The sequence below is a fragment of the Alligator mississippiensis genome, chromosome 1 (assembly GCF_030867095.1).
Source record: "Alligator mississippiensis isolate rAllMis1 chromosome 1, rAllMis1, whole genome shotgun sequence".
NCBI lineage: Eukaryota > Metazoa > Chordata > Crocodylia > Alligatoridae > Alligator > Alligator mississippiensis.
The window spans coordinates 181,300,965-181,312,883 of record NC_081824.1 but is presented as its reverse complement, the minus strand read 5'-3'; the positions used below and the strand labels follow the sequence as shown (position 1 = coordinate 181,312,883).

The 11,919-nt window shown below is 38.3% G+C and overlaps 1 protein-coding gene across 2 annotated transcripts in view; it reads right to left on the bottom strand.

Annotated features, from left to right (window-relative positions):
• Positions 1 to 5,890: 5,890 nt before the first annotated feature.
• Positions 5,891 to 11,919, bottom strand: part of WDR26 (WD repeat domain 26) — a 43,309-nt gene continuing 37,280 nt past the window's right edge. For both annotated transcript variants that reach the window (XM_014598083.3, XM_059717518.1), the window contains one exon: positions 5,891 to 11,063. In XM_014598083.3, coding sequence (XP_014453569.3) covers positions 11,038 to 11,063 — 26 coding nt within the window. In that variant the 3' untranslated portion in view covers positions 5,891 to 11,037. The remainder of the gene's footprint in view (positions 11,064 to 11,919) is intronic.

Sequence of the window (11,919 nt, the reverse complement as noted above, 5' to 3'; positions counted from 1 at the left end):
ATTTGTTACAATACATTCTCCTCACTTTTACTTATCTTAGGATGTATGCCAAATTGCACTTGTGGGGTTCTGCCACATACTTTACATGCAACTTTAAAAAGCTTGATATTGCAGTCAAATGTTGGCTCTTCAGAATATATTGCTATTTTCTGGGGGAGTGAAAAGCTAAGAGGTTCCTATTTTTGATGTACCAAGTGCTGCCATGTAAACACATAGCTAACAAAGGGTAGGGATGTCAGTAGTTTAACAGAACAAGGACAGAGAAGCGTAAACAGCTCCACTGGTCCCTGACTTGCTGCTGATAGCACTAACCTAGTGGTTCTCAACCTTTTGGGGCTTGAGGCACCCCTTTAGCTTTTGAGAATTGAATGGTACCCAGTTTAAAAAACAAATGCATATATTACAGTGCATACCTCCTTGCAAAGGGGCCAGGCTGTAAGGGTTGGGGAATTAGCGAGGCAGGGATAAGCTTGAGCCTGCATTTATCTCCTCATCCCTTCAAAATGACATCACCCTAGTTGAGAATCACTGCGCTAAGCATTTGCAGCTTTTTCACAACATGATTATGTGCCTGAAAAGCCCTGGCTCCTAGTTGTTAGTGAGAGGTAGTTACATGTGTTAGTCTGAAGTCAGGCAGAAGGCAGGGTAAGATTTGCACCTTTTGTAGACTAAATCAGAGACGTATAGCATAATCTTTAGTAAGCAGAGGGCTTTCTTCATCAGATGCTGGGCACATCTACATGTGCAGTTAATGTGACTGAATATACTCCAGCTCAGTTTGAGCCAGAGTAAACTAATCCCGATGTCACTCTCTCCACATGTTTAAATGCAGTAATTTATTGCATTGTATCTGATGGGACTATCCAGCAGTACAGTAAATTAGTCTACTGCACCCTAATTGCCATGCACATGTAGATGGTGACACTTTACTGCACAGCACATTTGTCTACTGCACAGTAAAGCGTTGTGTAACATTGTGCCTGCTGTGAAGGGACTGTAGGAAGCAGATTTTCTTAAGTAGAAAGCAGTGATTAGAATGCAAAGGATAAGGAAGGGGTAAGGAAAAAGGGGGCACTGATGAGACAGGCAGGCTCTTCTGTCTTACTACAATAGCAACCCAAAGACAAGGACATCATATTGGTTTGGTTGTCACCTACAGCTCCCAGCTCAGACACATCATTAATAACCTCCAGCCCTTCCTGGAAAATTATGACCATCTCAAAACAGCCTTGGGGGACAAATCTGTCCTGGCTTAGAGGCAGCTGCCAAACCTCAAATGACCTCTCTCCAGCAACAGGTGACCTAACTGCTAGTGTCATCAAAGCCCTTGACCTTGCTCCAGACCCAAATGCGTGTCATGCTGCCGCATCAACAAAGACCTCATCATCTCTGGACCAAACAATGTGGATTATAACATCCAAGGTTCACTTCCCTGCACCTCTACCAATATCATGTATGCCATCACCTGCTTACAGTTCCCCCTGTTGTCCACATTGAACAGATGGGATAATCTCTGTGTATAATGGACACAGATCTGTTATCTGTGAAAGATGGACAAGCCTGTGGCAGAACACTTTAACCTCCCTGGACATTCTATTGCTGACCTCAGAGTGGCTGTTTTTAGATGACAAAACTTTAAAAATGAGTATGAACAAGAGATTGTCCATACATTGGTTGGTGTTAAGTGTAGTCTAAAACAAGACTGGATTCTTATCACATTACCTGGGTTAGCTTTTAAGCTCTGTCCCTCAATGGGTTAACCACTGTTTTTCTCTCCTGTGCACTCTTCCTCTCCCAGCAGTATCTCCTCCCTGGCTTCCCTTCCCTGCCCCTTTGTATTCTAAACCTGCTTTCTGTTTTTAGCAGCCTCACTTCCTGCAGTCCTTTCACAGCATCTGCTGAAGCAAGCAAGTTGCTTATGGAAACTTATGCTATTCATCTCTGACTTAGAGTCTATAAAGGTGCAAATCTACCCTGCCTCTGATAGTCAAAATGCCAGTTCCTACAATGCAGCATGGCTTTCTAACTTTACACCTTCTAGTCCACTATGGACATACTCTGAACAGAGGTAGTCATCTGAGGTGGTCCTGATTGTCCTGGGTTTTAATTTGGATCAGAATGCTAGGGGCACAACTATTTGCATACTTAGTCTTTCCAAGCCTTGCTAAGCCTCTGCTAGTAGATGGCCAAGAGCAGCAAACAGCCTGACAAGATGGTCCTTAGAGCAACTGGCAGTAAACTTGCATGAGCTGCAATTACACAGCATTATCCTGGGGAAATAAATTTTAGCATGCTTTATCTTTCCTGCTTCACAGGTACTTCTAGCAGGACAATGGACTTCCTGGGAGAAATGTCTGTTTACACCCCAGCAAGGTTCTTTGGGTAAATGTGATCTCTCTTATTAGACCAACTCCAACAGTTAAAAAAAAAAAAGAATTCTTTTTTTGCAAGCTTTCCAGTATAAATACCCTTCATCAGGCTGAGAAAGCATCTGCAGTTGGTGTGTGCTCTTCCTGGATGAAATGAAAAAGCCAGAGGCTGGGCTGTGCGTAAGACAGGCAGCCAGTGAAAATGTGAATTGAGGAGTCAGTGGGTGAGAGACAGGAGGGGAATGAATGTAGCTGGTAAATAGTGGAGAGGTACCTGGGAAGTCTGATGTTAGGCAGGTTATAATGTGTTTCACATCCAGTGTGTATGTTTAGTCCATGACTTTGTAACTAGTAGGTTGATGTGAAGTTCATAGGCTTATCTGTTAAGTGTTTTATAACTTCCTTTTGAGGATTAGAACCAGGAGATTGAAGAGAGAGTGGTTTTCTTGTGAGAAATGTGCCCCCCACAGGTAACTGGTGAAATGGCTGGGAGAATGAAAGGGCCTAGTACAGACAGCACAGAGTGGACTGCTGTGCTGTGCAGGCCCTGTCATGACATGGCCTTGCTCCTATGAATGCAGTTAAGTTAGAGGACTGCTTTCAGGGTTTGACCAGTGAGTATACTAGTTCACTCATTCCAGGAAGCTAAAAAAGCCATTCAGGAGCTAAACTTTGTTCACTGGTAGGGGGAAAAAACCCAAATTGGAGTTGTAGAATATTCCCCTTCACAAGGGCTCAGTACTGAAAAGACAGACAAGAAATTAAAACAGTCTTCACCTGAATTTAATTCCCTACCCCCCACCCAAGGCCAGGGTACTAAAAACAAAGCATGAACACTATGTTGCATTGGTGACCATGCCACTCTGCTCTAGTGCTTTTTGTCTACATCTGAAGCATTTTATAAAGGAGTGCAAGTCCAATCCTTCTGTAACAGATAGAATGACCCCTGTTCTAGGAACCCTGAAGGATGACAAATTTCTAACTGGAATTTTTGAGACTGCTGTAAATATGGTCTTACTACTTCCCAGGTGAGCACAGATTTGCATGTTGAAAATGCCTATTAATCTGGCCCCACAATTCTCAACTGGATTGCTGTGGCAACCTGCATATGTTATAGGCCTTGCTGTTACAAGTAAGGCTCTACTGCAATGGTATTAATATACTAAAAGTGAGTAACCAACTTGGCCTGTACAGTGGAATGTGTGAAGAGAGCCGTGCAAAACTAAAGCTCAAGCTGACCTCTTAAGGACTTCGTTAAGACTGTTAAACACCTACAGGACAAAATGTTATGGTTTGTTACAAAAGTAACATGTTCTCACCTCAAATGTCTAGAATCCATCTTTCTTTCATAACAACTCCAAGTCTTACATACTTCCATGCAAGTCCTGAGTCCTCCTAGTGACCTCCATGGAGCAAATGGATACTTATTTGGCCTTACTGTTATCAGCATCTGGCCTGGTCTCCCCTAATGAACTATCAGAAAGAAGAAAGTGCTTCCTCGATCCTCTGTTCCTTTATTCATAGTCACTTCTTCTAATGAGCTTTTCCTTTTGGTCAGGGCCGTCAAATTCATTTGAGCTCCAGGCTTCTGCAGGCTAGATAATCATAGACTGCATCTGGCCAGAAGCCTTGTTTGATACACCTGCTTCACGCCTTTCTGTTGTACTTTTTAGTCCCTTGCTGTGGGGTCTGCATGGAGCAAGCTGGCTATAGGACACCACTATCTAGCTCATGTTACCATATTTTTAGCACTTAAAGTACATCATGCTTTCACATGTGCACTTCCTAAAGCTGCTATTAGGACCTTACAAGGTCTTGACTAAGGCAGCCAGGCCCATTGGGAAGGTTTCATGGATCAATCTGTACAATCCTGGTAACAGATGCTTTTGCCAGAGTTTCTACAGTTAGTGTTAAGCCCAGCTATGACAGTTTCAAACCTGGGGACAAACTGTAAAATGCATACATGAATAATTTATAAGCTTTATGCAGAGAAGTTAGAGCAGGGTTAGAGTTATAGTCAATGACAATGATGTTTGATTATTAGCAAACATCCCAGTCATTTTAAATGTAGTTCCTCCCCATGCAAAGAAGAAAGGTCCAGAGTAGAGTAAAATTCAAATCAAGGCCCCAATTGAGAAGCATTATCACAAGAGTTGGGGATTGAATCTTTTCTCAGTAAAGCTACTGTATAAATAGGTCCTTTTAATAGGACCAATAGCAAAAGATGATTTTGAAGCTAGTCCAACCTGCCTAGTTCTCATGAAGTTAGTTCTGATTCTTAGCAGTTGCCAGTTCAGTACAAAGTACTCAGTACTCTGCAAGGCATATAGAAATGCAGTTTCCCAATTTCTCTTGCCATTACTAGCATCTGAAATGTTCTCTAAGTACCATAGTTATGTACCTCTGACAGCTATCCTGTTTTGCTGATCCAGCAAGTCCAGGTGCCAAAAGACAAAATATTATTCCTCCTCCCTGACACTAATAGGTGCCAAGACATAGAATCAACCCCTTTATTTATAAGGAAGGTAAGAAGCCTGTCCAGTATTATAACATTCAACCAGATTTATGCTCCGAGTTTCAAATAGTCTGTAAATAATGACCCTTAAGTATCCTGTTACGATGCATAGCTATTTATACACTGGAAGCAAGTATACAAAAAAACAAAAAAAACAAACAAACTACTACAAACTTCTATGAGATTGTGGGGGGGGAACCCAAACATTTGTGTCTCTCATTAAGGTTTTGCTATTTTTCCCCCCCTGGGGCTGAAAAAGCTAGAAATGATCACCTAGTTTTCAAGATGGTTTTCCATGAATAGGAGGAATGAGAGGTACAGGGTAGGTTAGGTATAGAGAGGTTAGTCAGTTTTAATAATAATAAATACTATTATTCTTATTAACTCTTAAAGAGTGTTATTTTTTTTTTTTTTTTTAGAAATGAGTGTTAGCCCATTTCCACAGACACGTTAAACATTTGGAGAAACAACTGCATAATACATGGGAGATAGTGGTGGTAGCTGCTGATGGGAATAGGGGTATATGTTAGTTAAGGGATCCCCACCTCCAGTGCTTAAACAGCAGCTTGAGTCACCAGCCTCTCATTTCATATAAAAAGGGACAGATGCCTTTGTGATCCAACTCTTAGAACCAAGCTCTTGCACTCACCATGTGCTTCTATGCTTGTAAACAGGAGTAATATTTATAGATACCAACGAACAAAGCACACTACAAACATTCAAGGAACAGATGCTTTTGTAACATGAATAGGCCCCGGATAAGACCCTTGAAAGTAAAGCACTCCAAATCTCAAAGTATTATATAAGTACAAGCGAGGTTAAGTCTGCGCAAGCAAAACAGGAGTCTACATATGGGCAAAGTTAGATACATTCAGTTTAAGATGCGAATAAAATTTTCCTCAATATAAAAATAGTTAAAATAATGCACTGTCAAGGCCAGAGGTGAAATGGGTCATCCAAATGGCAGCTATGTGACTGAAGTTGAGGAGACTTAAGAACTGTTCAGTCCAGTTATTCATTCTGTTTATTGAATTGAAAGAAAGGGAATACAAACAGTTAAGTGCTGTGCACTGACATGGAAAAAGTGTATTTTTTTAAAAAACCCTAATAAAAACAAAATCAGAAGTTAATGTTCCAATCGAACAATTTTTGAAGATGTTTAACATACTACACATTTATAAAATAAAAAAAAAGTTAAAAGGTGTACTGTAAATAATTAGTAAAATGAGTGAAAATAAATACGAGACCCAACATTCTTATGTTTTTAATGTAATATAGCAAAGAAATTTGAACTACTTAATATAATCCAAGAGGAGAGTAACAAAAATCCAGAAAGTTTAAGAACGCAATCCTTTGAAACATTTAATATCAGTCCATAGCAAAGTCATTACATACCAAAAGCTCTAAGTGTTAACTAGTTCCACCACAACTCCATAGAAATTTTGACAATTTAGAAATTTTGAGATCAACAATAAAGTTCTTGTCTTGATCTCTACAGCTTGGTTTGTAAGTACACACATGCTTTGAGGATCCATTTTTGTTCCATACATTTTCAAAGAGCCAATAACTTTTTCCATCTGTGCCTAAAAATGTTAAGATTCAGATCTAGCACGTTTACCCTAAGAATGAAAAATGCTCAAGTAAACATGGGGCACATTGAATTTAAAATTTATAAAAATATACTGGTATTAACCAAAGTCTTGAAGTCAGAGAACACTTCACACACACGCACACAATGTGGCTTAAAGTATGCAGTAAACATGAAAAGTACCTAGAACACTTAGTTCTTTGTCTGTTTATGGGACACACACACCCACACATTCATACTACATGGGAAACACATTCACACAGTTTTATTGAATCCAGGTAATCTGAATTCAAAACACAGGAAATGTGTTTATATTTGTGTTTCAGCAACTAGAGGCAGCTACTGTAGCAGTTCAAAAACACTACACAATTCAATTAAGTCCACCCTGTTCAAAAAAAAAAAAAAAAAAAGTGTCAAAGTGTTAATGAAGTTTTTCTAATCCTCTTACAAATTAGCATTTTCTGAATAAAATGACAGCCAATAATGGTCCTGAGCCAATGTGGGTTTTCAAGCCATAATATAGTACTGATGCTCCTTTTTAATAGTTATTCCAAATTAAGTCACGTTGAGGCAACTTGCGTGTTCTGGGATATAGATATGAACACAGGTCTACTGAAAGTCTGTCTTCTCCCTTCCCCCCTGCCCACTCCGCAAGCTACCAGTCAACAGAAATTCTACTGTGAACTAGACTTGTGTTGTCCCCCCCCACCCACCACCACCTTGTGCATATAAAATATATTAGCTCAACATAGGGCAGTTCTGTTTATGTCAGTTCTGGTTTCCATGAAGTATCCTAAAGATTTTTTTTTCCTTTTAAAAGGTGGGAGTGTTGTTTATTGATGTGATGAGATGCCATTAGACATAAAACACTCCGCTTAAGCAGATTGGCTGTATTAAAAATTACTGGCTTGAAACCAGGCTGAGAAGTTACTGCCAAGAGTTTAACAGTTCTCTAGCTTGCATCTTTGTCTACTTGTAAAGTTACTACATTCACTTTGTTTTAGATTTGAAGAATTTATATTAGAAAGGAGGGAAAATGAACAAAGTTATGTTTTTCCAGAAGGAGAGATTTGTAACAGCTTATTTCCCCTTTTGTGCTCCATCATCTCTTAGGAGTTACTTACCTGAACAGCTCAGGAGCATAATTAATTCATAAAAGGTTTGCCCTGCTAATAATCTGTAGCTATTATGAGTTGTAAGACAGCTACAAAACAGTATCAAAGGCAAAAATAAAGTAAAATACAAGTTTATAGTAGGTTCTCCCAGGATTATAGAATCAGTAACTAGAAATAACTGATCATTGAAGGCAAGTGTCTTGAACTTGCTCTAACCCTTAAATCCCAGCTTGGGAACATTTTTAAGCACATGGAAGTTAACGCATTGCAGATGAGCAAATAGCATTTGCTTTTTCCATTGCCAAAGTCTCATTTTTTTTTGGTCTATGTGCAAAAAGTATTAGTACTTTTCAATCCATGTAATGAATGTGTGATAGCATGTTAGAAATAGTTTAGGCCGATCTCTTGTAGACTAATCCTAAAGCAGTAGCTATAGCTGCATCATTCACTGTCTGTAGGTTTACAGCTAATTTTGATATCAAATAATGTACCATCAATTTTTGTCATGCAGTCTCCTTTCTATCAATTTCTGCAGAAGTCATAGAGGCAACACAAAATGTTGACAGGAACCTTAAGAAAAATTCTGGACATAAACCACTCCATCTGATACATAAGCCTTTCATCTATATTGCATAGTCACATAACTAAATTAAAATGAAAAATAAAAACATGTACTTCTCCTTAGCTCCTCTAAACCGTTTTCTGTGAGTATATATTTTAAGAGTATATACTGACTTTTAGAAGCTTGTAATTCTTGGGTTTGGAGATGGAGGGGAGAATGTTTTTCTAACAAATTTAAATTAATATTCCTAGATATGTACCCCTATATAAAAAGGTAGGTATTGGCTAGATGTGCCTCTGTAGCTTCTACTGGCTGTAGAATTCCTGCTATCAGTTTTTACAGGTAGTATGCTACACAAACCCTGTGGAAGGTTTTTTTTTATATAAAAACACTTCTGGGAATACAGTAGGAGCTTTGGCCTGCATTCTTTATGTGCTCAAAACTCATACAAAGTTAAGGGCAACATGGGGCAAGCAAGCAGTGCCAGACTGGGCACCTCATCAATTAAATGCACCACGGTAAGTAACTCTGGTAACTGAACATCATTATAAAAGAATTAAAGTTGTAAAAAAAAAACAACCAAAAACAAAAATCAGGAGAATGTCATGCTCTAAAAATACCACCTTAACATATGTATTTAACATAATACATATGAAGCTTTGAAAGTAATGAATAATAATATTGCTGCTGCTAAACAATTATACTGTACTTCAAATATGTAAGTGCTGTATACAAATTTGGTTTCAAATAAATTCTGAGTCTCAAAGAGGTTATAATAGCCTAGGGTTTTTTTTCCCCCCCTCTCTTGCCACAGGAGAAGTCATACTGCAACTGTGGCAAGAATCACAGAATGCTGGTCTAAAGAATGAGCAAGTTGGGGGGAGGGAGAAAATCCTAGTTTTTCATTGTTTAATCAAAAAAAAAAAAAAATCTATGCATCCTCATGTTCCAGGATTATTAAATTCTCACAGTGCAATTTTAAAGCAGATTGTGGAAAGCTGAAGAAAAAAAACAACTAGATTGAGGATATGCATATGCTATGCAGCCCTCGTTTCAGTTTGGCAGTACCACAGAGAGGAATAAAACTGGTTAGCTTAAAAGGTTCATCTCAGCAAGTACACAGAAAATGGGATTTAAGATTAGACACAAGCATGAGAAGAACCTGTTAAACAGCCATAATCTGTTCAAATCCATCCTGCTTTGTAAACCTTAGAAGAATCCATTTGGTTTTCTTTCCCTTTAAAAAGGGACCCATTACTGTGCCATTTCTCTCATTCTTGTTATCCAGGCATGAATGTTTCAGTCTTCCCATGGACCCTAGCAAAGTTCTCTCTCCATCCAACCAATGACACACTAGTGTAGATTCACTTAGCTTCAGTAGGAAACAGCCTCATCCACTCCTTTCTTCACACCTTTCATGATAGCAAGGAAGAGGGCATGCAATGTCTTATTTCCAAGCAGTCCCAATACTACCCTTACCTTCCAATTAGAAAAAACAGAATTCAAAACCATACCATGAACCAAATGCCGAGTAGTGCAGAAGCACAATAGAGATACCAGGCCATCTGTTTATTTTAAGAAGCATAAAGTACTCAAACTAAGTGTTTTTACACAGGAAATTAAATGAACCATTCCTAAAATGTCAGGTTATTCCACAGCACCAGTTCAGAACAAGATCCAAGAGAGACATTTAACCTGTAAACTTTAAAGTATATTCTCAAAAATCTATGCATTTGTTAATCAAAGGCTAAAGAAAATATTGCAGGTGTGTAATTCTTCCCTTAACCTAAAAAGGGAAGTTTTAAAAATGTACTGAAATTTGAAAGGTCAGGTACTCTTATTAAAATCACAAAGTAATCATTTGTTCCAGCTCTTTCCTAATATTGCTACACAAATTAAATATATGCAAGAAGTTTGTTTTTATGTAATCCAAACTTTGTCCTGTTTATTAACCTAGTAGTCTCATGCTGCAACCTGATGTTTCTTGCTTCTAAATAATCCAATTTCTTCATTAGGATGGGCAATGAGGTTTCTCTTTTAAAACAATACTTTTTGTAGCCTGTGTAAAACTCCTTACAGCCACTGTTTTTGGCCAGGTCTTGCACAACACTCTAGAAGAACATTAATTATACTGCATTGCACGACACTTTTTAGGCTGGTTTAAATTCCAAATGTATACAAATGAAGTCATTTTTATCCTATAAATAATTTATTTTTAAAAAATTGTGCTGTTTACCCCTTTACAGGGCAACGAGCCATGTGAAAAGTACAAAACTTTTTGTCAAATGTGATATTGAGTGCTTTTGACATAGTTCACTTGTTTATCACCTGGATTTATATATACTGCGCAACGGGCAAGGCTAGAATCCATGAACCAAGCTGCAAAGATCTCAAGCTAAATAAGGCGGAGAGAGATTTAGAGAAACAAGAGAAGGAAATACTTTCCTATCCAATGTGTACTCTTCAGACTAAAGCACTCTTTCTATCAAGCCTTCTAAACTGTTAAATAAAGTTTTCCAAACAAGCATTTAAACTTCATTACACAGAAGAGCAACAAGAACAGTAGCCCGCCAGACAAAAGGCAGGAGGGAAAAAAATATATATACGGAGTTCAATGGTTAGCCTGAATGTAGCACAGTTCTTCACAACCGATGGGGGGGTAATTCAACACGGTGTCCAACAACGCTCTAAACGACGTGCTTCATCTCAACTGGTTACTATGAAGCAAGGTGGTAAATGTTTGGCCCCGATCGGGCTTCAGAAATGGTTCTTTTTTCATGACGAGCATGTCTGTCCAGCTATCAATCATGTTTGTTTGCACCAAATCCCAAGCCATTTAAAATACGACTAATTAAGTTAAACAGAAGTCGTCTGCTCCAAATTCTCCATCAACTATCCATGCTACTGCATTCCTCTGAGCAAAGACAAGATGAAACAAAGGGGGAAAAATATTACACTTCGAAGTATTTTTACGTCCATTTAAATACCTCTATTACAAATACAAATTTGCATATACTTAGATAAAAATATAGAAATCAGGTTTTACTACCATGCAATGGAGAAAGAGAGAACTGGCACTCCCTTACACAGAACTACTCTCTCCAGTTCCTTTAGTGTATTTAATTATACAGCTTCTCACTTCATCAAGAAGTATCCATGATAGAAATATAATTGCTAAAAGGTGTTTTGTTTTGTTGGTTTAAGCATAGCTTGTTCTCCTCTCAGGATATTAATGCAGGGTATTGGAAGGAAGTTTTGTTACTGAACATATGCTACTTAATGAAACAGCGATACAATGAAAAACAAAGTAATGAACTGGAAACTCATCCAGCATGGCAACATTTTTTTTTAAACTGGCATCTCATTATTTAGCCCTTCAAAGAAATAAGGCTGTATGTCCCCCTTAACATGCTTTAATTATATCACATTACCAATACTGCTTCACTTGGATTTGGGGAACATCAACCTTTTGTAATTAACATGTTTTCACTGTTTGCCATATTTTAAAAGGTTCCTGAAGCATAAGAAAGCTAATCTAGCTGTTCCCAAGTTTCATGCAGTTACTTAAAAGAAATCCACAGCACTGAAAGTTTTATCCCTTTCCTGTTACATTATACAAATGTTTTCTTTGGGATGGGGGCTGGAAAGGAGCCTGAAATCTAATAGAAGTAGGGTCAGGAAAGAATGAAAAGAAAGAAATGGAAACATTGAGGACAGGAAGTTGGAAAATATTTGGAGTGGGCTGGGACTGAAAACAGTATATACTATCC